Consider the following 27988-nt stretch of genomic DNA (forward strand, 5'->3'; position numbering starts at 1 on the left):
CCTGTTTGCAGGATTTCAAGGATTCAAACAGCCATAAAATACCCATAAAAAGCGCTGTGGAGATTTCAACTCGCTCCTCGGTTGAATCAGAGCGAGCTGAAGGTGTCTCACCATGCTCTAATTAATTCAATTCCGGGTGTATATATTCGGCTTTACGACGCTCTAGAATATAGATTTGAGTCCGGGGCCTTCTGTCTCACAACGAGGAAAATATCCTCTGTCGAAATGTCGCCTTTCACCGACGTTGCCGTGGTAACCTGTTCTCCCAGGAACGCTGCGGAGGGGCGAGGTAGCTGTCGGAGGCTCGCCGCTAGGAGAACGGGGCCATAATATCGAGCAGGCACAATGAGCAGCGGGCTTCCTTAATGATGATTCTAATGGGGTGTAATGGAGGCGGGGAGCAGCCCAGGCCTCAGCCAAGCCTCTTCCTCATTAAAAACTCCCTGCCAGCACAGGGGCCTGTCCAGACACACACACACACACACACACACAAAGGCGTACGCGTGTACAAACACACATTCACACACACACATACACACACAGACACAACAGCCTCTAGATTCTAATGAAGGGCACGGAGATCTGAATGGAATCTGACCAAAATATAAAAGGGAGACAAATTATATAATCTCAATTACTCTCAAATCAAACTACCTTGGGAGTGATGGTAATACCACATCCTGTCTGCCTTCCAGGTTCCTGTTGTACCGTATAAATAATATCTGAATACATGATGCATTGCAATAGTGAGACATCAATGGATAATTCACAGCTGTTTGAAATCCCATCCTGTTACCCATCCAGTTAAGCAGCACACAAACAATCAAGCTCAAAACCTGCTACAGGCTGCACCTTAAATCAAGCAATGTTTTTGACAGTTCTCACTGAGTTTGGATTTTGGCAGCCGTGAATTCTGTAAGGCAAACAACCAGAAGGCTTTAATAGCAGGGTGACAGGAATTCCTCTCTGACACATTTCACCACAGGCCTGTAACAAAAACACATCCCTGTTCAACAAACAGGTCCCCCCCTCGACAGCTCTTGACGACTGCCGCTCATTATGAAAACTCGAGTTGGCAGTTTTCCTCTTTTTCGTCAGGACGTACAGTAAACTAGATCTCTCCCAGCGACACCCACGCGGCAAAGCCCAGGGGCAGCCCAGCCCTATTGATCGACATCATGGATAGGCGTCCGTGCCGGCCGAGTGCAAAAACCTGCACCGGCCTTGGCCTGCATGGATAGACCTAGGCCAGATGGAGTGAGTCAGACTAGGGGGTGGGGGTCAGCCCTAGGGTGATCCCCCGCTAGCTCACTTAAAGCACCAGAGGGGACAGTGACACTCCCCGGGCGGCTGTTGGCATGGATGCTCACCAGCTGACATCTCAGCCCACTATTGATCTTTTTATAGTTGTTCCTGTGGTCTGCTGACTCGGGATTCCGCCTTGCTCGCTCGCGCACACACACGCGCGTGCCTGGTCTGGCAACCTCCCCCCTTCTCCCCGTCTCCCCGTTGGTGACTGATGTGTCCTCTGGGGGACTTCGGTGACCCCCCCCCGCGTCACTCCACAGCTGTCCCCTCTCTGATATCCTTCAAATGTGACCCTCCTTGTCCCCTTGTGGACATCTGGAGAGCTGGTGCTCCTGCTGTTTGCAGTGGGCTTTCAGACCCTAATAAATACAGGGTGAGATGGCCTGTCTCTGTTCACTTAGGTCCTGTCATTCTAAAAGATCAATGGGCATTTAATGAGTCGGAGATGCTTTCAACAGAAATTGCTGGTTCTGTGCTGAAAATCAACTAAGCATGTACAGTAAATCTTTTTTTTTTGCATTCAAATGTCTTCGTGGGTTAACCAAATCAAGGATGACTTGCAAAATCAAGCTATTTAAATGCTTTGTCCCCGCGAACAACTTTACCTCGGGCACACACCTGCCACCTGCCGATGCTCCCTCTCGAAGAGATATCAGTGCTCTGCCTGCTGTCCTAATTCAGTGTCCGACTAAAGCCATCGGCAGACCTGCACTGAGCATGCAAATGAGGGGATTGTATGAATCACCTGGTCACTGCTGATAGAGCTGCTAGTATATACAGCAGAGAGGGAAACAGAAGCTGTATGCAAATTGAGTTTTTAGATGAGATGTGAGGGTATGTAAATCGTGCCTGTGACCGGGGGGGGGGCAAGACTGCCTGATGTGGTGAGGAGACAAGCTAGCCACCCGGTGTACTCATTTACAAGGCAAACACGTTGGTTCCCACACATACTGTAGAAGCCTACTGTAGCTAGGCGCGTAGCTAGCGCATAAACAGTCAGGGATGCTCACAGTAAAATGACTAAATAAATATGTGTGTATGGCATGAGGAGTCTCCTGAAACATATCTGATGGTGCAGTAAATATGGTAACACAGTCCTTGATTTTGCTCCCCGTCTGGGTGTGTTTGACAGGAAACAGGATGGGGGTTCCTCCTACAAGGCTGTCCTCTTTCACCTCCCCTGTTTTCATCTGTGCACCACCAAGGTCTGGCTTACGCCTGAGAGACGGGATTATGATGACTAAAACAGACACTGGCAGCGCTGCGGGACACGCAGTCTCACAATTAGACGTCGCTTTGCTGCGAGCCATGCAGTTAAAACAGGGCGAGGATGATTCTAGGACGATGAACGGCGGGCGAGTGAGTAGCCGCAGATCATCACGTTAATAAAAGAATTACTGCTTAAATTTGTGCTGGCCGGCTTCTCTGGCGCGATTTAATCTGCTTGGAGTATCTCGCGTCTCGCTTCGAGGGAGGCCAACGCTACACTTTCCCGTATCACTCGGAGATGCTAATAGGAAATGGACAGAAAGGGGGGGCCCAGATAGCGAGAGAGTGGGGACAGCTGGTGTGTTTCAATTAGCTCTCTCCGTTGCAGCTGACAAAAGGACTTGATGGCAGCAGAATGGGCTGCGTGTTCATCTGTAACACGTTGACTGTCAAAGCCCAAGCATAAATTGGGAGAACCCAACGTTGATTTCTGAGAGCTGGCAGCTCAGGCTGGTATGAATCAGTGTTTCCACATACTGGGCCTGGATTCAAACCCTTGCCATATGGCGCATATGCCTCCATCGCCCGCGGCACATGCCATTGTTGTGTGCCGTACGTGCATTCAGAGCAGAAGTGCGGATGCCAGCCTAATCTGGTCCAATCCGTCGTCTGTTTCAGCGATGTTCCAAGCGCCACGCTCAACTTTCATTAACCTCTCTGCTCACAGCGGAGGACGGCAAGACTCCTCCACTCTCTGACCCGCACACCCCCGTACCGGCAGGGCCCAGGGTCCGTCCCCTGGTGCTGTGCTGTTAAAGAGAGTCGATGTGCTTTGGCCTGACAATCACCCTCAGCTTCGTACGGACACTAGGTCATTTGAGGTCAATGCTACTGAGGTTTCCTGGAGAAAAGGATGGACATCTTGGGAGCTTTCGACATAAAAGACCCAGCCTAATGGCTCCTCTGACGCAGGCCACCCTGCCAGTCAGGAATGTGACCCCTTTCACCGCCGTTGACCCCTGACCAGCCCCTCTGCCCTGAGGCCCTCTGAGAACAGACAGGCAACGGGAAGCGGCTAACGGCTATCGCTCTCAACTTCAAGGGTGAATTTCATGAAGAAAACCCCCCCCCGACAACCCTCAGGAGTTATGCGTGACGCTGCGCACACCGGCCTTGTCATTCCGTTAATTAGCACGACTCGCTCGCCCGCTGGACCCGAACGCAGCGGCGGCAGCTGTCCCAATTGATTACAGGAGAGGATGTGGCGCGGCAATTATCTAGATGACTGGAGACAACGCCTGCCACTTCTAATGAAGGGCCGCGCTCCTGCCTCGCCGCCATAGCGCAGTACAGAGAGACGGTGCTAACAGCCTCCCCGCGTCTCCGCTACTTCCAAGACCCCTTCCAAGTCTCCCTACAGGGCTCCTACTTCCAAGACCTCTTCCAAGTCTCCCTACAGGGCTCATACTTCCAAGACCCCTTCCAGTTCTCCCTACAGGGCTCCAGCCAGCTCAGTGTGGGCTACCATTCTCTACCAGCATGTCAGCTTTATTTAGTCTAGCATAATGCCCAGACCATTTCAACAATACTGCTTTGTTGCACTGCAGGAAAGCATCCTCTATTAGGGCCGCCAGCTGGTTTACAAGACATGGAAATGGAGAGATGAGAGAGAGAGAGAGAGAGAGAGAGAGAGAGAGAGAGAAAGAGAGAGAGAGATCGCCTCTAAGTATCAAGTCTTGACAGAGATGCATCTGTGGAATATGTGTTTCTTGGGTTCAGAAATGTAAACAAAGGTACTCTGCTGCTTTAAGTCAAGCATGGACCTGCAGCCAGCCCACGGGTCTGTAAGTGGATATAATATTATCTTTCACTGACTAACTGATTACCTCTCAATGGAAGGGAAATGGCTGGGCGGATATCTTTCAACAGATCCCAAGTGGCATGACAGTGGGCTGAAAGAGCCTGCATGTTTTTCTTCCCCTCCCAGTTCTCCATTTCAGTGTGCGGCCTGGCAAGTCTTCTTCCCCCACCCCAGAAGACAAAGCAGCAATTGGAGTTTTGACAGCCTCTCACCGTTTGCCATACCTCATTCACTGTTTTGACTTTTGCGCCCATTGGTGCTCAGGACCGTGAAGGAATGGGATAAACATTTTCTGAGGGGATCAGGTTTCTTCCAGTGCTCTCCAGATAGGTTTGTCTGTGGTTTATATTGTGTTGTGGGTTCACCTAAAATGATGACTAAGGTGCCCATCTGCTCTATGCAAATAAAATCAATGTTTGCATAAATGCAAGCCAACAGACTCTGAAAGACAAAAATGCTGCGACAGCATGCTCCATAATGAGGCGACTGTTCGAAGAGTCAACTTACAAGTTTATCTGTATTAAGATCTCCAGGGCTAGGCTACATCATCCATCAACCCCTGCATGTTCCTGTCATGTTTACATGTGGTACTGTTCTGTTAGTACAGGCCCGGCCTTCCAGTCCACTCTATTGTGATCAAAGGCAGGCTACTGCTGTACCACATAACTATGTTGTCATTAGTTGTCAATGCTTCGTCATTCACAACAAGGTATGCACCTTGTTGTTGCATACCTTGTTACTCAAATTCCATACTGATTCTACATTTATGTTCAAGCAAGAAGCAGACAGATGTAGACGGTTTCCTCCATCTTGTCTGTTCTCAGAAATATGTGGTTCATATACTGTACAGTAAGAACGAATGGACCATCGAAGGAAAGAAAGACAGCATACAGACTACGAAAAGAGATGAAATAACACAACTACATTGGTTTCTAAGATATTCTCTACACTCTTTATTGAGAGCACTATCCTGCAAGCTTTGGCTGGGCTATCCTTTTTTGACAGCAGGAGAGTGGGCTGGCTTAAAGCCTTTGTGAGCTATTTGTCTAAAGATAACACCCCCATGTGCCTTAAAGTGCCTGAGGTTAGGTTTCACTAACGTCCCCCTAAGGAAACAAGCTGTCCAGTACCGCCACACTGATGTAATCAACACCAGACCTATTGGAGGATCCTGTTCAAAGTGTGACCACTAAACTGAACCACTCCTGGGTTGCTTAGCAATTAGCAGTCTAGGGCTACAGATGGAGAGAGACCAGCTGTTGGAAGACCAGAGCCTCTATTCCCCCCCTGCTAATCGCTATATGCTAAGCAGCTAATTCTCAGCAGAAATAAGCTCATCTCTACGTTCGCCTGAGCCAGAGACATCTTGAGGGGGGCCTTTGTAAATGGCACACAGAGAGAAAGGGGGGAGGAAGCCTTTTTGCTATGAATTGCCTGTCAGTGCTGATGGCACACTTAGAGGGCTAAGGTGCAGATGTTTGAAATAGCTCTCACGCGGGGCTTAGCTAGACAAACACCCAAAGCCCCCTTCATGGTGCCCGCTAGGGATCCCTCATGTCCTCCACGACCACAAAAGGGGTAAGAACTGGGGTGTATCAGGTTAGCAAACATTCCTAGTGCTTCCTAGCACCCAATCCATCATTCTTGATTAGAGAGCCGCCATGGAGAGCGTGAGGGATAAAGAGAGCCAGAGACTCACACTAAGAGGTATGGAGGGAGGGGAGGTTCATAAGGAGGAGGAGAGGAGAGAGGGAGCAGAGGGCAGGGAGTCATGTCAGGAAAACTAATGGAGACAAGGCCCAGCCCCTGACCTGTGGGGCTGCTGTGGGCTGCCTACTGAAACAGAACTCTGTCTACTCTCATCTCCTCACACACACACACACACACACACACACACACACGCACACGCACACGCACACACACACACACACACCCTCACCCACATAGCCTCATAGCCCTTGAGCGGCCAGGGTACATAACAATTGCCTGTGAGTCTCAATCTGATATGAGCTGCAGCATTTCACTTTAACACTCTAAGTGCAGTGAAGAATTGATTTGTTCGGAGTGTGAAGGCTGTGTGTGACAGGTGGGGCCTGGTACTGTAAGCCAGGAGAGCAATTTGACTTAAAGGAGAATTCCACCCCAGAACAACATTAGACTCAACAACCAGACACCCACAATATAATAAAGAAAAATGTGGTTTCCCTGACTATAGATGCTCCATGTAAACAAAGCGTGTTCACAAAGTCTGCACGTGTTGAAACACGTCGACAAATCCCCGGAAGTAAAATAACGAGGACTACAACAACAACAACAAAAACGTCTAGGAGAACGGGGACTCGAGGCGGGTGCACCATGCTAACCCTCTAGCTCTAGCCTACCCTATAAAACATTTTTTTATTTCATATTTAATTTCACACCTTTATTTATACTCGTGAAGCACTGAGGTTTCCCTCATTTACAGTGATGACGCATACACCTTATGCGAGAAAGAGATGGCCAGTCCACCTTATGATAAAGAACACAGTGGTGAATGTCACATCTATCACCCTGCGGGTGTCATATCTATCATCCGTAATAAATCTTAGGGCGGAGCGGTAGACAGTCCAAGGGTTTCAAGGTTGTCACGGAAGCATGTCTATAGATATTGTCACCATAGTCTAATACTGATAGAAAAACAGCTTGAACAATCCTTTTCCTACTGAACATAGGGAAGCTAGAACGGTTTCTGTACAGGAAGCCTATTTTCTGCCACAGTTTAGAGGCTAGATTATCTACATGAAACTTGAAAGAGAGTTTATAGTCCAACCACAAACCAAGATATTTGTACTCCTTGACTCTCTCAATATGCAGGCCATTAGCAGTTGAAAGGTGGAATCGATCATAATCAATAGTCCTGGCTGTAAACTTAGATTTTCTAGGATTTAGGACTACAGTAGTTTAAGACTGGTGAGAGCGTCTTGTAGTACATTAAAAGCAAGCTGCAGATTAACAATGGCTTCCTGAACAGTATCCGCAATACAGTAGACAACTGTATCATCAGCATATGAATGAAAATGACAGCCAGTAAGTGTAGAGACAATATTATTAATATAGATGATGAAAAGGAAAGGACCCAACACCGATCCCTGGGGAACACCTTTAGCTAGGGACAGGAAATCAGATTGCATGTTACCTGATTTCACACACTGACACTGTGATGACAGATAATCCTGAAACCAGTCACAAGCCTCTCTATCCAAACCAATACTAGTCTGTTTAAAAGCAGCTGGTGATCGACTGTATCAAATGCTTTTGAGAGATCGACAAAGAGGGCAGCACAGTGTTTCCTGTTGTCTAATGCTGAGATTATGTCATTAGTGACAAGAGTGACAGATTAAATAGTACTATGATTAGCTCTAAATCCAGACTGGTGAGGACTTAAAACTGAATGACTTGAAAGAAAGTATTATTTACCAAAGTCTCCAGAACTTTGCTAGGCATGGTAACCTTGAGATAGGACGATAGTTGTCCAATTTATCCCTATCACCCCCTTTGTGCAAAGGGACCACCTGAGCAGATTTCCAAACCTGCGTAACTATACCAGATGCAAAGGAGAGATTAAAAATGTACAGTATGCCAATGCCTCACTAATATTAGTTCAACAAAACAAAACATATGTGATCGCACACACCCACACAAAAGATGACAAACGACACACAGATGTTTTATTTACCTGAGTTCTTTGGACTTTTTGCGGTGTTCCGGCAAACGATGGAAACTCACTCCCGCCAGTGCAGGTAAATCCTTGATTCCATAAATTAGTATTTTGCCATTGTCTGTGTTTTTCTTCAATAGCAAATATAGCTAGATAAAGGGTCTGACAAATGTTCTGTGTGACAAATGTTCGCTCAAGAGATAATGATGGCTACGGCTGTTCTTCTGACGAATTCCGACTCCATTCGCCTCCTCCTGATAGCCTGGTTTCGTGCAATGCATGCTGGTCAATCAAGTCTTTCAAGATAACAGCGTCTGTACTTTCAATTAATTGAACTTATTACTAAAAATAATGACATTTTCTGGTTTGGTTTAAGTTAATTGTAAACAAGACACATATTACATGTGTTTAGAGGCTACAAAATCAGACTTGAATTTTCCTTTAAACCAACCAGATCACTCCATAGATGAAGCATGCCTACATAGATGAAGTGGTCAACAAAGAGAGAGAGAGAGAGAGAGAGCCTGTGGATCGGAAAAACCCCCAAGATGAAACAAAGATCCTTCTGTCCTGATAAAAAGGGTCTCTTCTCCAATATTTGCCATGGCTTAAGCTGATAACGCTAAAAGCTAAAGCCTAAGTGCTAACGGTGTCACACTCACGAGTGTATTTTATATGGGGGAAAGAGAGAGCGAGAGAGAGAGAGAGAGAGAGAGAGAGAGAGAGAGAGACGCAGATGGCTCATCCTCATCGAGGGGCCTCTTGTCTACACCTCTGCTCTGGTTGCACCTGCTCCTAGATTAGCCTGGATGTTCCTCCGGGTCCCGGAGGCTAATGCAGAACACTACAGTAGATAGGACCCCCAGGGCTCATCAGCTGACTGACTGTCGGTAAACCAGCACTGACCACCGAGCCTCAGACTGGGACTTGTTATAAACTCCCCTGTCCTAAGCCACCCTGTTATAAACTATCCTGTCATAAACCACCCTGTTATAAACTCCCCTGTAGATTACCTCTATATAACTGAAGGACATGAGGAAACAATATATTTTACAATATATATATAATGGACGCGTTTCTTTGTGATGCAAAAAGCTTCCTTGGTTTTCAAGCCATATGGTGAAGAAGGACTACTATGCTGAAAGGAAGTACAGTGTGTGCGGTATGGCCTATACAGTGTGAAGTGAAGGAGCTCTGTGTGTAGCTGGGCGGTTTGTGCTACTCCAGCTCACACACGTGCACCAAACGCGTGCGTGCACACACACACACACACACACACACAGACACACACACACACACACACACACACACACACACACACACACACACACACCTCTCCCTGGGAGATGTGGCACGCTCTCTGCTCTCTTTCCCCCCAAAGTAAACAGCGATGGGATGACCGGTCAGTCAGTCCTGCTGCTTCCTCCTCGCCCCAGCAGCAGTTAACCACCAGGCTCTCTGCTGAATGGCCCATTCCAGTGAAGAGCCATTAGGGGGCCTGCCTGCGCTGGGGCCGGGGGTGGGGGGGTACGCCAGTAGCCAAAAACAACACCCAAACAGATGACCGCTTGATTATTGGACGAGACTGTGCATGCTCCCCTTTTTCCCCTCCCTCCTCTGTCGCCCCCCTCCGTCCGAACGAATTACCGCGCGTCTCTGAGCGAAACACTCAGGCAATTAATGGCGCTTGCCCGGTTGAAATACGGGTCCGAACACAAGCGCTTTCTCAACGGCGCGTATCGCCTTACTCCTTTCACCGTGTGGCAGGTTCAAGGCTAATAGCCGTGGTCGATCTCAGCGACCCCCCCCTCCCGTCCTCCGCTGCTGAGAGAGTACAGAAAGGCCTCTACTGTACTCTGCTCCCTGCTTATGATACACTAGCGGACAGAGAGGCCCTGAGCAGACGTTTGCGCTACCTCACGTGAAGCGTGCGGGGAGGGGGGCGCCGGGGGGGCTCGCCGTGTCACTGGGCAAACAGGAGAAGAGGACCACCCGACCCGACTACACGGGAAAATACTTCATATGCCACGACGCTAGCTGTGTTTGATTTAGACTCCCCCCCCTTCCCGGTCGCCTCTCATCTAGGCAGGATCCGTTTGGCTGAGCCCCTCAGACGGATCCCAGGCATGGCTGTCCGCCTTCGTCATGGAATCTAAACCGTTTAGCTTCCATCCTGTTCCTGGCCTTGGATTCCCCATCGTTACGAAGCCCCGTGTGAACTGCTTCCCGAACACACGTCAAATCCATAACAAGCGTGTTTGTAATATCCATCTAGGCCGCTGCCACTCCTCTGCCAGTGATTGTACATTATCTAAGCGGCGTGTTTGGCCACAATCACCCGCCATCTGGCTTTGTCGATGCACATTACAGCCTCATCTGCAAACAACATTGGCCGGGAATGTGCAACACAGATGAGCTTAAAAAGCACAGAGCGGGAGCTAGGAGCTAATACACACAAACACTCACACACACACGCACTCACTCACACACAGAAACACACTGGGGAAAAATACATTCTCATTCTCATAAAACAACTGTAGCAAGGAATAAATGATTAAAGACAAGAAGCCTTGCAAACGTTCACAGACGGCACAGTTTATATTCAAGGCCTGACTGCGGAGATAAGATAAACCGCCATGCTTTTTTCAAAGCAAACAATGAAAGCGCTCCTGCTGTGGCTGACTGTCTTTCCGTCAGAGGGAGAGAATAAAATGAGGTTGGGATGATTGGAAGGCCTACTGAAGCTCTCTAGGCTAGCCTCTACTGAAGAGGTCACTTCAATAGGAGCCATCATTGCGTTTGGTGGCTGGCAGAGTATAGGCTAGCCACTGAGATAATAGCTCTCTACCCGCAGTGGAGCCGGCTAGCGCCTCATAAGTTTGTGGGCTTGCCGCAGGGGCAGCAAATTATCTCCCAGGAAGCCTTCACTCTCCTCAGAAAACCGTCTGATCTCCCAGCTGGCGGGCCACAGTTGGAGAGGGCTGAGCTTCCTTCAGACCCTCCAGAGCCTGGGGCTCGATAGTGAACCGGGGGGTGGGAGGGGGTGGGGGGTTACCATCCCCGTTTGACTGTGGCCTATAATCTCACTGGCAATCGACCAGAACTTCCCCACCTCCGACTGGAGCGCCCCCCCGCCAGCCCTGGGCACAGAGCTGGCAGTAGCTATAGCTACCACGGCATATTAGACCATATCTCACCCTCTTGTCTCGGTGGCACGAAGCGATCGGTCGGTAAGCGGCTCACTTCACATTTCCTCCATCGAGCATGCTGGCCGTCTGGCGTGCGCTCATCCGTGTGCACAAATAGAAATGTCAGCCAGGGTGTGAGGAAGTGTCACCTCCGGGTCACAGGCTCTGTAACCGACACATCTGTTTTTCTCCCTGCTTTCTGATTTGTTGCTCGGCGGCAATGATGCCAGAAGTTCACACACGGGAGGTGTAAAGGTGATGGGAATCACACGATGGGAAAATAGAGACTGGGAGGGAGGCGGCAGTAGATGATTTAACGCTGGAACCCAGGGGGACTGACCGCCAAGAGGCTTGGGTCCTCTGAAACGCTCTCTCCAGGTAGGAGAGGCGCACCTGCTAACTGCTGATAATGCTGCTTAATGAATCATTACTACACAGTGAAGTACAGTAAGTACCTAATGACCTAAGGCGCTGTAATAAACGTAAGTTATATGAAGCAGTGCTGAAATCACTATTAGGATGACGTGACAAGGTGATACACAAGATTTACAAATGTAATATTTTTTTCTTTAATAGAATATCGCTGAAAGCCCTGTCATTTCCGATGAAACCCCTCTCAAAATGATCCCTGAGGGCTAAAATTGACTTTGCAATCACTCCCTTCACCCCTCCCTCTCTCTCTGGATGGCTGGATCCATATTCAGTCAATTAACATGGCTGCACAAAGGTCTATTCACAAAGCCTTCGACTAAACTCCCATTCTCCCAGTCAGAACGGCCAATCACCACCCACCGACGTGGCTGAAAGTTGACAGCAAGTGTTAAGGGTGATTGACAGGTGTCGGGTTTCCTGCCAGACAAATACCTTAAAAGGGCATGGAGTGCATTGAAATGACCGTACAGTTACCTGCCAGAGCCAATCTCTGTTCTGGGACCATAGCTTATAGCCACTCATTCCTCAGTCAGCTTGGACTGTGCAACTCTAGACAGAGGCTAACTTAATATTTAATGCAGAGTGAGGACTTGCACAAGGCAGGCCTTCTTCTAATGGAACTATTAGTTCCTCTAACGGGGTCACAGAGTTGGAGTCTGGGATAGCGTGACATATCCGCAATGACATTACAAGCAGACTAATTGCCGAATTTGCCGTACTAGAAAAGTCTGAATTGACTGAATCAATTTGAGTTTCTGTCCTGAAATAAACCTGCATGGAGGAAGAAAAAACAACAACTTACAGACCCTGTGAGTTGTGACATCACTTCCTGAATGAATGTCACATAAACAACATTAAAAACCTCTCTTGTTGGCTTGCTGAGGGCCAGACTCACCAAAGAGGTTTGTGGACAGTGTGGCTTAGGCCTTCCTGCATTCCTGCTACTCCCTATGAATAGAACATGACAGCGTAATCGTAATTTAAAACGCTATAAATATTGAAGAAGAATTAAAATAATTTATGGAATAAGGCGGTTTAACAGGGGTGTGCGCCCTCCCCTTCTGCTCGTGCTCAGTGGCGAAGCAATGGACAGCTGCAGTGCAGTCTGGGAATTCTATAATTGCTTTTTCTCTCCCTGAAGCCAGCTTCCTGCCTTAAATCAAAAAAGGCAATCTCTGTCAGTAATGGCTCAATTAATAATTAAACACGTGTCTTATCTGAACCATGCTCTATCTATTTATTTTCATCTCTCTGACAGGGGTGACGGCACAAACAGCATTAGTACTATCAATAAAAGGAGCATTAATATCAGCCAGCTCGCTCCAAAAACAAATCATGGAGCTCATAAGATCTCCTATGACTGGGAACAATAATAACTGAAAGATTAATAAAGAAACAAACCCTGAGCTTCGGTTTCCACTGATTTCCAGAAGTATTTTTCTCCCCTCGGTGCTTAGAGTGCAACGGCACAGCGGGGAAAACATATTACGGGCTTTGGTATTCTGTGAGGATTTACTCCCTGTTTAAAATTTAAATTGAATCAGAGAAACAAATGAGCTTTGGCTCCGGCGAGACAATAACGGTGGAGGCGGTGCCGGGGACGTCAGCGATGGCCGCTGCCGTCGCCGCCACACAGCCTTCCGGCTCCCCAGTTTCGCATTAGGCTACTGCTGTCTGTCACAAATGTACGTCTAACGACAAAAAAAAAAACTACAGCGCCTCCATAAGTGCTCTGTCAATACAGCCCATCGGGCCCCGAGATAAAGAAAGCATTTCCAGCCGGCGTGAGCCGGGGCTGCGCTTTGTCAAATAAATCAAAGTAGTTACCGGCGCGAGGTTTACCAGGCTTCAGATTCCACCGCGGTGACTGGTGTATTTAATTCAAGCCCCGCTAATCTGGCTGCGGAAAGCCCCCGTAGCCCGTGTTGTGGCTATGACACGTCCGCCTCTGGTCGGCCACACGACCCCCCACACCCACCCCCGCCCCCCCCTCCCTCCCCCCCACTCTGATTCTGTGGCCGCAAAGCTGATTAACCGGTCAAAAGGTCAACCTCCATTCATTATTTAATGGGCGAAAGGCCACAGACATAACGTCGGCTGAGCCGCTGAGGTTAGCCGTACATCACAACAGCCTGGTTGGAGGAGAGCAGGCACGTACAAACACACGCGCACGCACACGCAAACACACACACACACACACACGCACACACACAATCTAGCAGCACTGCCCTCATCACCCTACCCCTCCTCCTTTGCTGGTCTACTCAGCTCCATCCCTCTCTATGTGTATGCAGGAGGTAAGACTGCATTTGATATTCCTGAAGGTCGGAAGGTGTAGGCCAGACCGAACAAGAATGAGAACGAGAAAGAGAATGTGTGTGTGTGCGTGTTAGCCTAGCTACTACCCAGCCATCTTGACATGCAGCAAACAGCAGCCTGCGGAACAAAAGGCACTCAGCACCTATTGAGAGTCCGGCCTGCAGACAGGGACGCTTGATTAGTGATTCGACACGGGGACTCAGAGCTGTGTGCCACATAATGAGCGCTCACAAACGCAACCATGAGCTCATAGTGGAGGGAGGTGTGTGAGTGTGTGTGCGTGTGTGTGCGCGCGCGCCTAATCACTGCGCAGTGGGTGGGTCAAGGAGGGGTGGACACCCTTCAGCCTCAAAATAATTTATTTCCGGCAAGAGCATGGATAGAAAACTAATAGGAAAAAAATGTCATATATATATGTTACATTTTTCGTATCCGTTTCGTCTCAGTCAGAGGTGGGCCGGTTTAAAAACGACAAGTCTAAAATCCCATAACCGCAGCGTTCCAACAGTGTTTATATATAAACAGGTGAGGATCAACGCCCGGATAAATCCGAGGGGAGCTAAATGGTTTACCCAGTTGTTTGTTTGTTTGTTTACTTTCACGTCAATTAAGCAAATTAATCCGACATGACTAATGAATATGACAGCGAGCCCTGTTGGATCGCTGGCTAGCGTCTCTGCATATCTTCCCGGTGAGTAACCGTGCCCCAACCCCTCCGTTGCCCCGGTCCGAGTTGAGATGGAAATGCAGTTGTGCGTCGGTGGCTGGCAGTCGTTGTTTTCTCTCCTTTTTCTGCTCCCTCTCCTTCTTCCTTTGTTCCGCTGGCCTAATCCAGTATGTGTGGGCCGGTAAGTTTAATGGAAACAATTTATTAAGTCCGGCTTAAAATGCCATCTGCTGCTAAGCCTCCCAAAGCCGCTAAGCTCCTGGTTTTGCCCGGAGCTCGGTGTGTTCGCGCTTACTGTAATGCGCTGTTTAAAATGAGCACAACGGGTCAAAATTAATCAGGATTACAAGGGCACAAATCCACTTCAGAAATGGGTTTTTGCTGCAATCTTTCTCACACTACCCCAAGATGCCCCAGGTTTGGCTGACGGACCTCGCACACTAAAAGGAGGATGTGTGTGTGGGGGGGTGTTCCGGCGCTGACTGAGGCGCTTCCACTGGACTTGACTGAGCCAAAATGGCTGCCAGGCATCTCCACCTGGAACGAGGGTTCCTCTCGGCCATTTCCTGCCCTCAGAACCCCTCTGTGTTCGCTGGTAGCTAGGTAGGAAAGTAGGTAGGTGGTAACCACTCCCTCATCCTTTTCCATAGGAGCAGCGCTAGAGTTTCTTAAGTACCTACAGGGTGTGTTTGCTGACGCTCTGGAGCTGCATCAACTCTCAACTGCAACCGGAGCCATTTTGGTAAACCCGCAGACCAACCCCGCGCAACAAGACTGCACAGTGTTCCTCCTGGAGCTCACCGTCCTCCAGGAAATCAATCATTTGCTACCGGTATGATAATAGTTAGACACCATCATTTCATTACCATATTCTCTCACCTAACATAGCAAAAAACATTCCATTCATACATTCAGATTCTGACCCAAAACACTAGCGAGCTGTTGCCAGGCTACTGCTGGCTACCTAAAGCATTCGGGACAACTCTGCTGTGAAGAAGCTTGTTATAGAGAGAAGTAAGAATAGTGGACAGGAGGTCAAGGATTGTTAGTATGACAGAGCATTGCCCCAGAGCATCTCTAATGCTCATTATTGCGGTATTCTGCTTTCAGTGATTACTATGCTATTCTGTTAGCCATGGATCATTTCATTATCACAACACACTGTCATTTTGACACAGCCCCGTCTGCTCAGGAAAACCAGATACTTGCACATGGTCATCCCATTGTTTGTGTGTGTGTGTGTGTGTGTGTGTGTGTGTGTGCACGTGTCCTTGTGTGTGTGTGTTTGTGTGTGTGTATGTATGCGTGTCCTTGTGTGTGTGTGTGTGTGTGTGTGCGCGTGTCCTTGTGTCTGTGTGTTTGTGTGTGTGTGTGTGTGTGTGTGTGTGTGTGTGTGTGTGTGTGTGTGTGAGCCAGCAGCTCTGCAGGCCTAGTGATCAGAGAATCCGAGAAAAGTGGGCTTTCGACTGGTCCCAGAGGACTGGAAGGCAGACTGGTAATGGGACACACACTGAATACTAGACACCCCCCCTCCCCCCTCCTCCACAGTCTGTGCATTTAGGGCCAAAAACAAACACTGTCCTAGAATCCATGGCAGCACAAAACAACAAGAGGACCGATATGCAATGGTAGCAGCTACTGTAGCGTAATAACTTCTCACTCATCACAAAATCACTTAATCCACCCACAGCCGTGCCTGGCTTTCCCTTTTCACCCTAATCCTAATCTGGTGCCCTTCTTGTGTGTCTTTCCACACTGAGAGAGAGAGAGAGAGAGAGAGAGAGAGAGAGAGAGAGAGAGAGACAACAGGATCCCACTGATCCCTGTGACAAACAGGCGAGGGGCTCTGATGGGATTGCCTGGATGTAATTCTCCAGTCTTAATCACTGGGCGAGCCCCGCATGGACCTCTCACATTAGCAGGATTTTGGGAAGCCCACTGACACTGATTGGATGGGAATGCAATGCCACTGTGTGTGTGTGTGTGTGTGTGTGTGTGTGTGTGTGTGTGTGTGCGTGAAGATAAACAACTAAACGCCACATCACCAGCTCGTTACAATAATGTCAAGTCACTGTCAGACAGAGAGGAAAACAAACAGCCAATGGCTGACACCGGTCACAGGCCGTCGCCTCCAGAGGACAACCGGTGTCTTCCTGTGTGTGTGCAGTGCGTGCGCACCTCTGCAGTCTTAGGAAAATGGGAGCCGGGTCCTCCCCGCTAAACCTAACAACCTTCCGTCTCCCTTGGAACGGCGCAGACCCAATTCCGCTAGCCTACATGATAGAGAACATCGCGCGTGCAGGGGGATGGAACGCCGCTGGAAACGCTTTTTAAAGTTTCTGTACAGGCGAAACAGAAGAAGGCTAATCTGTCCAAGCTGGCCTGCAGACACGAACTCCCTTCTCCGCCAGAAAATGGCCCCATTTCACACCCGCAGCCAGCCAGCCAGACAGACAGCCATGCTGCATCTGCTAATGGGCTGCTGGTGCCTGGCTCCTGGTCCCTACCCTGGGGGGACAGGGTCTACATACTGCTATCTGTCATCGAGGGGGGAGGGGGGGGGGGGCGTCCTCCTCCCCTCTCTCTTCCCTCTCCGCGCCTCTCCCCCTCTCTCTCTCCCTCCCCCTCTCTCTCTCCCTCCCTCCCTCTCCGCGTACAGTACGGCTTGACGGAGAGGCGCGTGGCTCGGCCGACGTACAGGTGCGGCGTGCGTCTCCCCCTCGACTCAACCGGAAAACAAACACACGCGCCTTCACACGCGCCCACAATCACACACCGATCACTACTCATCGGCCTCTTCCCTACCAGGCGACTATATTTACTCGGGGGGGGGGGGTTAGCAGGCCCCTCTGTCAGCCATTACTGGCCAGACGGCTGTCAGAAGGCTTGTATGGCCCCGGGGCTGGGGGGGCGGAGGGTGGGGGGAGGCCTGGGGCTGGACAGGCAGGGAGGGGGGGGCCCGGGGCTGGGGGGACTGTACAGGCAGGGAGGGGGGGCGGGGTCCCATTTGTTGGGAGCATGTGGCTAGAAGTCTCTAAATTCTCTCTAATGAGCGTGTCCACACCCGGAGATGAAGTACCCACATTACGGAGAGACCGGCGCCGCGGCGCTCGCCCGTGGATCGGACTCAGACCACGTGAGGTGTGACTCTGTTTCCCGTCTAAGTGTTGTACGAGTATGTGAGGAGGCGGCGGTCCTTACCTTTAGGTGTGGTGGGGGAGAAGAGTTTCTCCGAGCCTACATCAGACACCTGGAAGACAGAAGAGAAGAGGGTCAGATGGATGACCTGGACACCAGCAGGAGGGAGAAGGGGTCGTACCCAGTAGGGACACATAAAATTTCCTTATTGACCAATTTCGCAGAAAGAACAAGAGCGCGCTATTTATGCACGGAGACAAAGACGACTAATATCCCCGTGTAGAACCTTCCCACCAGCCACGTACGAGCCGGTGTGATGAGCAATCGGAAGCATTGTCCAACTCCCATTGAAAATCAGCACATGCAACGCTTTCAAATTAGCCTAAAAAATACTATTGTTCTCGTTCTTACACAAAGAAGGGAAGGTCCCTCTTGTTCCGACCAGATCAAGGTGACATTAGGGGGCACTGTTGTGCCACCTGAAAGCCCTCTCACACAAGGCTGTCAGAGACTAGAGAGGAGAGGAGCACGAGTGATGATAGTGGTCCTACAGGACCGCAGCACAAACGGAGCATGGACCACGCTCGCCTCGCTCCACTTGTGAATCAAAAATACATTTGCCAGTCGTTATTTCCGATCAAAATATCCACCCGGCGTGACTGTAAATGTAGTATTTCTCTGTTAAAAATCGAAAACACTGTCTTTTTCCACATTTGTTTTTGACAGATTCTTGACCTGGCATCAAATCGGTGTGCTTGGAGCTCTCAACAGACGCTCAGCTCTAAAGTGAGCGAGCGTGGACCAGATACGAGGAGGAGCAGGGAAAAGACATTGGACTACCGAGTGACAGGCAGACATCTAGACTAAACACAGAGCTGTATTTCCTCCCCGGTTCAGATGTATGTGTATATTCTGGCACAGTGCTCCCGAACAAAAACACACCATACGTTCGAACAAAAATACACACCTCCCCGCGAGACGTGGCACTTTTAAACACGGCAAACCCGTCGTAAATCAGCCACGGACGGGCTTATTGCAAGAGTGGGTGACAAAATGTGTGCGCGCTAAGGATAATATTAACACTGAGCATCCCAGCAAATTATGTCAATCTGTGTGTAAACTTTGTGTAAATCACAGATTTCCCTGTGGAAGGAGGCAGAAGCGCAGCCTCAGTGGAGCATATTCCTGCCATCAGACCCTGGGGTCCTTAACTGACATCATTGTTTTTTACACGGCACAAAGGGAACATATGAACCATACGTTTAAGCACAGCCAGTGAATCTGAGAGATTGAGAGAGAGAGAGAGAGAGAGAGTGAGAGAGATTGAGAGAGAGAGATTGAGTGAGAGAGAGATAGAGAGAGATTGAGAGAGAGAGAGAGAGATTGAGAGAGAGAGCGAGAGAGAGAGATTGAGAGAGAGAGATTGAGAGAGAGAGAGATTGAGAGAGAGATTGAGAGAGATTGAGAGAGAGAGAGAGATTGAGAGAGAGAGAGAGAGAGATTGAGAGAGAGAGAGAGAGATTGAGAGAGAGAGCGCGCATGTGCGAGGACTATGTAAACACAGATGGCTGTCCTTGGCATCTCCCTCTGTCTTCTTAAGGGTTTTGAAGACGTCCTCTTCTCCAACCAGACCTCCCAACCTGTCCTCTGAAACACCCCGGTGTCTCCTCCCAGGCAGACTCTCCTCTGCAGGAACAATAACAAGAACCCGAATGTCTGCGACGTCAGCTGCTCAACAGATTTGCTTTTAGTCTCCGCTGAGATCAAGTCTGTGTCAAGGTGTCCCCGTGCGGTTGCATTTGGACAGGGTGGAAGCGAATACCGCCGGGGTGAGAGGCGGTGTGAGGCGAGATGAGAGCCGAGCGGAGGAGACAGTGTTGCACATTGCCCTCCTTCAGTCTCCCAGAACCAGGCCATGCACTAACACTGAGCCTTTGTTAGCGCTGGACGACATTAAACGCTCCAGTACCAAACCTCAGCCCCGGCCGGATCAGGGCCCTGGAGGGCCTGTGTGAAAATATGGCTCTGGTGAAATGAAGCTTGTCAAATGGACACGGGAGCTGGTTCAAGGGGGGCAGGGGGCTCGGAGAGGCACAGGGTCATGAAAACAAAAGCGCCCGGTCACGTCGTAACAGACTTTGACCGTTAAAACAACTGTTTTGACCGAAGAGGTTATCCAGAAACGAGAGGAGACATAACAATAACAATCTTGCCCAAATAGTAATTAATAACAAACGCTACCCGGTTATTAATCAAGTATTGAGACCATCTGTTTCATTGTGACTACGTACGATTTAATCTGTTTTTTATGTTCTGAACATAGTCCTTTCAAACAACCAATGTTTAGGTTTTAATACTCTGTTTTGATTCCACCAATTCCACATGAGTTAGTCATGCAGCCCACAATTACAAGGCCGACTTACTAAAGCAGTTCTTATAAAGGCATGTCAAAACAGTCTGGCTTTGGCACATAGTTGTCTTTTCAGAAGTTCTGGGTTTTTGGTCAAGTTGACATTTCTTTACGGGGCTGCTCTGCTGGCATTCTCCGTGCCTGTGGTTGCTGTGCGCAAAGGTCACGTTAAACAAATCCTTCACACTCTCTTTGTTGAGGGGAGCCCTGTCTGCCATTAAACAACAGACAGAGAAAGTGGAGAAAGAGTGAGAGATGAGAAAAAAAAAGAGACGAGACCAAAGGCCAGGTTTTCCAAAGGAAACAGGGAAATCTGAGCGTTTCCAAAGGCAGGGGGGAAATTTAAGCCACATTGCCTGGGAGCCAAAAGCCCTTGGACCGGGCCGCAGGAAGCCTGACCTTTGACGGGGTCGTCTGCTAGTTGAGCCTGAGGCTTCGGGGGGCCCGGCCTGCTCTCTGGGGGCCCGTCAGCAGGCCTCAGCTTTCCTTCCCTATTCTATTCATTAGCCATGCCTTATGATTCAGCTTCCTCTGAGCCACACAAGAGCTCCCTGAGGAAACAGGCTGCTGGAGAGAGAGAGAGAGAGAGGGAGAGAAAAAAGGAGGCGAGACGGAGCGAGAGAGAGAAGAGAGAAAGAGGGAGGGAGGGAGGGAGGGGGGGGGGGGAAAGCAACAACGAGGTCATAGGCCTCAGCCGGGGCCAGCTGTGAAATCCTCCCGTTTCCTCGCCAGGCGCGTCGGGGAGCGAGGTAGAGGGGGACGGCGGGGTTGTAATCCCACCAACAGAGTGCTAACTCCCCAAAGAGCCACACACACAGTGCCATAATTCCCAGATTCGGGGGAATGCCAAATTACAAATTACACCGCCATTTGTTTTCAAAAGTCCCCCCAACTTCCCAGAACACGAGTGACTTATTGGGCGCATAAATCTCCCGGTGGGGGCCGGACAGGAGAGAGGAGAGACGGAGTGAAGGTGAAAACCTACACCAGCACAAAGTCACACACACAGCATAATACTGCATAAACACACAGCACAGTCACACACACACAGCATAATACTGCATAAATACACAGCACAGACACACACACACACAGCATAATACTGCATAAACACACAGCACAGTCACACACACAGCATAATACTGCATGGCATTCCTACTTATCTGCTAGAGCAGAGCAGAGGAACAGAACAGTAAATTTGAGATGTCCACAGAAATTACACTTGAATAACATTGCACTAATAAAAATTCATGAAAATACTCTAAAGGCCGTTCCCTGTTTTTGTTAACAGAATGAAACCGTTTCCCCCGACCACATTTTGCACAATGCGTCAAATTAACAAGCAGCGCGGCGGCGAGGAATGCCGGTAATCAGTGGAATGACCTTCAGGCATGAATTTATGAAAGGCATTGATCAGTTAAGGATGTGATTTCACAAAGACAGGAAGGTCAGCAATTACCCAGATTCAATTAACCTCATTTAGTCAAGACTGCTGAGAGACCAATTTTCCCTGAGCTTCATATCAAACGATCCACAGCCCGGCCGTACCTTTGATCTGGCGCTCGTAGTGCATGCTTGGCATTCCAGAGAACTGAGCTAAATATTTCCAAACAGGGGGAGAGGGATCCGGTGGATTGAAGGTTAGACCAGAACAAAACGCCAAATAAAATCCCTCGAGCAGAAAGACAAAAGAAAGAGGGAATATTTGAGTGAATGGCGTTGTAATTAGTAGAGCGATGAAGGAGAACTAAACCGTGCTTTGTTGTGGCTCGAAGCCCACAAACATTACAGCATGATTACAGTTTGCAGTGAAGTCGGATAGCAGGCTTACGTCCACCGCGACTATTCTGAGACCGATTACCCTGCGGGTGGGTAACAAACACTCATTGACCAGTGACCAACTACCGCCGACAATACACTCTACTGAAGGGCAAGCCGTAGGTTTACAGTAGCTGACCAAGGCACATGACCAAACCTGCTGCATTTCATCTAGAGAGATCTAGAAGGTGCCATGTCTCACTGATTCATCTGAAGCACGGATATCATATAAACAAAACAAATGCACAGTGTGCTTGGTGCTTCCTGAGGAAAAAGAGCTGTGTGAGTTGTGTTTGATGGTGACCACACTCACACTACTGTCCTCTGTCCTAACAGGGCAGGAAAGGGAAGCGCATGTCCATCTGCAGGACCTGTGTGTGTGTGTGTGTGTGTGTGTGTGTGTGTGTGTGTGTCTGCGCGCACGGACGGGACTGGGGTGATGCAATGCTGCACTTCACGGACCCGCCAGGTGGTGTAATTTATCAGAGCGCCAGCGTGGGTCGGAGAGAGAGAGAGAGAGAGAGAGTGCCATGGGGGTTTGGCTCTGGGGAGGAGGGCAACGACGATCGTACAAACGAGTGAGCTCTCAATTACCCTGGCAGAACCTATGTCCCAGCCACGCACGCGCACACATGCGCACACACACACACACACACATGCTCGCCCGCGCGCGCACACACACACACAAACACACACACACACACACACACAGAACAGTACTCTTACACAAACGCACACACACACTTGTGTTAATTTGCGGCCATGGTCGGTATTTCATCACTGTCAGCTTCCTCCTCTAACACCACTGCCTCCTCCTCCTCCTCCTGCTCTCCCACTGTCACCCGAAGGCCCACCCACACCCCCTCCAGCATCCTTCTATTAGCAGCTGGGACCCGGGCCAAAGTCAGTGGAAGAGCCAGATTTCTCCAGCCATTTATATAACAATCATGTCAGACTATCCAGCGCTTTGATAAACATTTCCACCAGCACCCACTCAGGGCCCTCAAGTACAATCACACTTTAACCCTGGCCGCTTGCTCCAAGTCTGGCATTCCTGACAGCGCCCTGCCTATCACCAGGCCCGTGGCTGTGCTAAGCTACAGCGGCTAACGCCGCGCCGTGTTCAGCCGCGCGCGGCCGGCCTCGCGTCGCAACCGCGGCGGCAACACCAAATTAATGATCTCCTCTGCGCTTGTCCTTCTCATCCACCTCCTCCGGCTCCAGAAACGTAATGACCTCCCTAGCGGTCGTTTATCAAAAGCCGCAGTGCATTTTAACCTCTGTAGGCGACAGTGGCCGTGGCTAACAGCAGGGTTAGCCGGATGGGCTGTACCTCCCAGCAAGAACAGGTGTGGGCAGGCCAGATTAGAAATTCCCCTCTACCCGTTTACGACACGGCGAGCTGCTGATACTAACTCCATGCAGCTGTCAGCCAGACGCCATTACATTAGATGTTTAGCCTCACCTAGAGCGCCAAAGCTGCGGCGACCATGAAAAATGGCCCACCTGGAAAACGTACGCAGACGCACGCAAAACGGCCACGCTCGCGTCTCCCTTTTGATTCGACGCCGATTTTGCAGCCGGCCTTGACGTTTGTATGTGCGCGCGGGTCTGTGTGCGTGTAAGGGGGAAGGGAGGGGGGGGGTTGGGGGCTGGTTGACGACTCCCGGTCTTCCCTTCCCCTAGCAACAGAGCGCCTGGATAAGCGAATGCAGAGAGGAGGCTCCAGCTTTGTGTAAAATATTACCCTTCGTCTCAGTTACCGCTCTCCCCCTCCCATCACCCGCCCCTCCCTCCCTCCCTCTCCTCCCCCCCCTCCTCCTCCTCCTCCACCTCCTCCTCTCCCCGCTGGTGAGAAGCAGTTGCTAGCCCTTATCATAGCCGCCTGTCAGTTTAGTATACAAATTAGTAGTCTATCGGGGGAGTGCAGGGGGCCCCGCTTCATCACCGGCAGAGGCATGCGTTGCCTTAAAGCTCGTAGCCAGTCAGCCAGGCAGGCAGGCACACAGGCAGGCAGTCAGTCAGAGACAGGGAGGGTCACGAATCAGAAACACAGCAGCCAGACCCGCCCCCCCCCCCCCCTCCCCCCGGGGACGGCCGTGCAGCCAGCGCTAACCAGATAAGGAGAAATGAGGAAAACGGACATGACATATTTCACAGGAGTCAGCCCCAGGCCCGTTCTGCTACCTGGAGGGGTGTGGAGGGGGAGCGTGGGGGGCGGGGGGGTGGGCGGACAAATGGAAATCTCAACCTTAGGAGGAGGAGAGAGGGAAAGAAGAAATATGAGAGAGAGGGACAATAATAAAAAGGAGAAAATACGCAGAGAAAGGCGGGAAGCGACGGGATTGGCGGCGCTTGACGCGGATAATCACAGAATCGCTGTCTAGGCTAGCAAACGGGGAGGGGCCGTCAGCTCGGTGCATCTGTTCGCGTTGATATGCGGTAGACGTTTACCAAGAGACAAAACCACAGAGAACAGCTCTCCATTAAACACCATAATGCAACAAGCTGCGTTCCAAATTGCTGGAATAAAGGGGGAGGGGGGGGGGAGACTGACAAATCGTCAAAGCCGTCACTACCCATTCGACTCAATTACGGCCCGTCGAACGCGAGCTCTGGAATGAAGACGCACGCCCGCTACGTCCCTGGACGCGACACGTACTGCGTGGGCGTCGGAAGGGGGGGGGGGGGGGGACGCTGATAGGAGAGATAAGAGAGAGATAGTGTTATCTCTCGGGGTTGGATATGGGTCAGTGCGTCGGGGCCAGAGCGCTTGCAATGAAGGACTGCCAAAGCCCGCCTAGAGGGAGAGATGGGAGAGAGAGAGAGAGAGATAGAGAGAGGGAGAGAGAGAGAGAGGGGGGGGGGGGAGATATGCCTCGCTCGGCCCAGTGAGGAGTGGCTGGTGGGTTTGGGGGGCATGGCCCTGCAGGTCTTTAATGTCAGAATGTGTTCCAGAGATAAGGAGCCAGTAATCTGTCGGCGGAATCGGGCGGCTGTTCTTCATTACTTGCAGGGCCAGATAGGGATCAGAGTGCTGCTCCGCCTCACTCTCCTCCCTGGCAGCTCAGATCTGAGATAGGGGAGGGGGGGGGGGTGGGAGGAGGGGGACAGGCAGAAGGGTGGCTGGCGGGGGCGGGTAAGACGTCCGTTTGAGACACGGCTCACTGGTCTCTGATTGGCTGCTCGAAAAGCCTTGACCAATCCCTCCTCCTGGGTAGGTGTGATAGGGCAGCGTCGTGTCGACAGCGTCTGCTGGGTATGTGCGTTTGCTTTGTTCTCACATGCCACTGAACAGGCTATCTGGGTGACAGACAGTCCTCGGGACGTGACATCAAGCTGCACCAGATTACTTGTTTTCAGACCGGCCTAGTTTTCTACCACCATCCCTCACCGTAAAGTGCCTTAGGTTTCATGTAGAAATGACCCTTTAATCACTCGAGGAGTAGCAATGCTCCACTCCTACTGCAATGGAGCGCTCCATCCTAAGACGCACATCATCCCGACGGGCTCGCCACAGCGGAGGCCATAGCGCCATAGCTGGAGGCTATCATGTAGGAACGCCACCTCTCCCTGCAGCTTGTTAGAGCAAAAGTGTCTTGAAGCGCCATTTAGAACTCATGTTCACCTTGTTTTGTTTTGTTTTCCTCTAGCGAAACAATGTCTAGGTGAAGCGGAGTCTTCCTCAGGCGAAACGAGTTACATTCCTCCCGTTTAAAACGAGCGCTAGCTTTTTAAACTTGAGGGATTTGCTAAAAGGGGAAACCTAGGATCCTTTGGATCTTGAATAATACAGGGATAACAAGGCCTGGTGAACCTTTCCTCTCCCGCAACCCACACGCACTGTATCTCCAACACCGAAGAAGGCAGCATGGAGGACAGAAGGTACAGACTGACACCGCAGCTAACGGTAGCGCGGTAGGCCGTGGTACAGGGCGTCCTTCCAAGCAGCGAGATGCACATTCTCACCCGGCCGTGCAAATACTTAGTTATGTTCAGTAATGAATACTCTCCCTTTCTTGTACACAAATCAAAGTTGTGCCAACGTTGGGAGGGATTCAGGAGCTGCCTGGGAGGCCTGGGGGAGCTCAGGGAGATCCAGTCGCCGTACGCCAGGCCCGGCTAAACCTAATCACACAACCGGACACCCGCGACCTCTTAACCTTTCAGCCTGGCTCCTCTACCCGATCACACGGGGCTGGGCAAGTAACGACATCCAGCACCCTCTTCCTCCTCCTCCTCCTCCTCTGGCTGCCACAGCAGCGGAACCCAGGCGGAGGTTTAGGAATTCAGCCCAGCATCCCGCTCGTATGTCAGCCACTGGCGGAAAAGTAGGCCAGGCTCTCAGAGGATCAATACGGCCACTTGTCTGACGAGAGAGCGGGAGGGAAACAGGAGGGGTGGAGTGGAAAACCGAAATGGCAGCGGCAGGAACCGGCACCCCTCCTGCCAACATCCCTCACCCCTCCGCCACCGCCACCCTAGCACAAACACACATGCCATGCTGCTATATAAAGGAGGTTCAGAGCCCTAAGCCCCTGTTCATGTTGGAAGGGGACGCGGCATGTTAAGTGGAATTTACTTTTAAAGCGGACACCGGGCCTCGGGTTACCAGCAGCTGTAAGGCAAGCCTCGCCTGGAGGCCTCGGCGCTCAACGCTGCAGGACACCCAACGCTAGGCAGCCCCCCCCCCCCAACGCTAGGCAGTCCCCGCTAGAAATACCACTCAGCTGTCCTTATAAATAGAGGGGTGAGTGGAGGAAGAGGGTTCGGGTGTTGGGGGTGGGGGTGCTGCTTTATGTTTCTCTACTGCACATTGCGTTTGTGCCTGTACGACCTTTCACCTTTGTCGATGTCATCCTTTTTGGTTGCTGGGAAGAAACTGGTGAGGTGTTTGCGTCCGGTGCTTGATAGACGTTGGCCACTGAACTGTAAAGTCGCAGTGAGGGTGTGTTGTTGTGTGTGTGTGTGTGTGGGCGAGAGGGTAATATAATCTAAAACTGGCCACCCAGCAACTGCTTTTATTTAGACTACAAAATGTGTTTTTTATTGATGTCTTTATTCCGCCCGTGACTGATTGCTTGACACGATCCAAGCCCAGGCATGTCACACGGAGACGATATAAAGTTTATGATGGGAACGCAGATCGGGCAGAGGGGGCAGCTTTGCTACGCACCTAGCCGTAGATCTCCAGCATAGTGCTTGTCCGTCATTGGCTCTCCAGATGTATGACTTACGAGGGGGAGGAGGGGTATAAATAAAACAAGACGGCACATCGCTGTGACATACCTGGAAGCTCTGCTCTTTGGGGAGAGGGATAAGCCAGCCGCTGGCAAAGTCCAGCACCGGCCCATTTATCGCCAGTGTGACAACTGCGGAGACCTTGTGAAAGAGCTTATAGTTCCAGGCTTTCACACTTACTGTGCAACCTCACTCTGGTATTCCATTAGCTTACTTGACCTTGTGAGAGTGGGGTCCCTGTGGGTTGTCCCTTACACAATCAGCGTGTTGTCTCCACTGAATGGGAATCAATGATTCATATAAATTATTAGCCACAGCTGAAATAATATCCTGTAGGTAAAGATGCATAGATTTTCGTTCCCATGATTTTTGCTCCCATATATCAAGCGAGCAGCACTTGGCACAGGCATATCAAATCATCTACTCCCATTAACCATACACATTGCTTGTTACCATTATTTTTCCATCAACCATGATCTTGCGCAAGCTGCAATGACCCCTGAGCGAACCCAAACCTGGTTACTTTATCTATTATTGCGGAAAAGCACCTGTCGAGGAATTTGTTCTGGCATCCATCTTAAGCGAACACCTGGACAGACTCACTGAAGATATCTTTGACATGTTTGTGCGAAGTTGTAGATGAACGACCCAAGTGCAGAAGAAGAATCCCATTAAAAGTTGTGTCGTGCCAAGTAAGGCC

General features: G+C 50.3%; 1 protein-coding gene across 3 annotated transcripts in view; it reads right to left on the reverse strand.

The window, feature by feature from the left end:
• fbrsl1 (fibrosin-like 1) overlaps positions 1–27988 on the reverse strand; it is a 238412-nt gene that overhangs the window by 16126 nt on the left and 194298 nt on the right. For all 3 annotated transcript variants that reach the window (XM_084456785.1, XM_084456786.1, XM_084456784.1), the window contains one exon: positions 17883–17931. In XM_084456785.1, the coding sequence (XP_084312911.1) occupies positions 17883–17931 (49 nt within the window). The remainder of the gene's footprint in view (positions 1–17882; positions 17932–27988) is intronic.

Source organism: Borostomias antarcticus (assembly GCF_949987555.1).
Source record: "Borostomias antarcticus genome assembly, chromosome: 23".
In the NCBI taxonomy this organism is placed as follows: Eukaryota; Metazoa; Chordata; class Actinopteri; order Stomiiformes; family Stomiidae; genus Borostomias; species Borostomias antarcticus.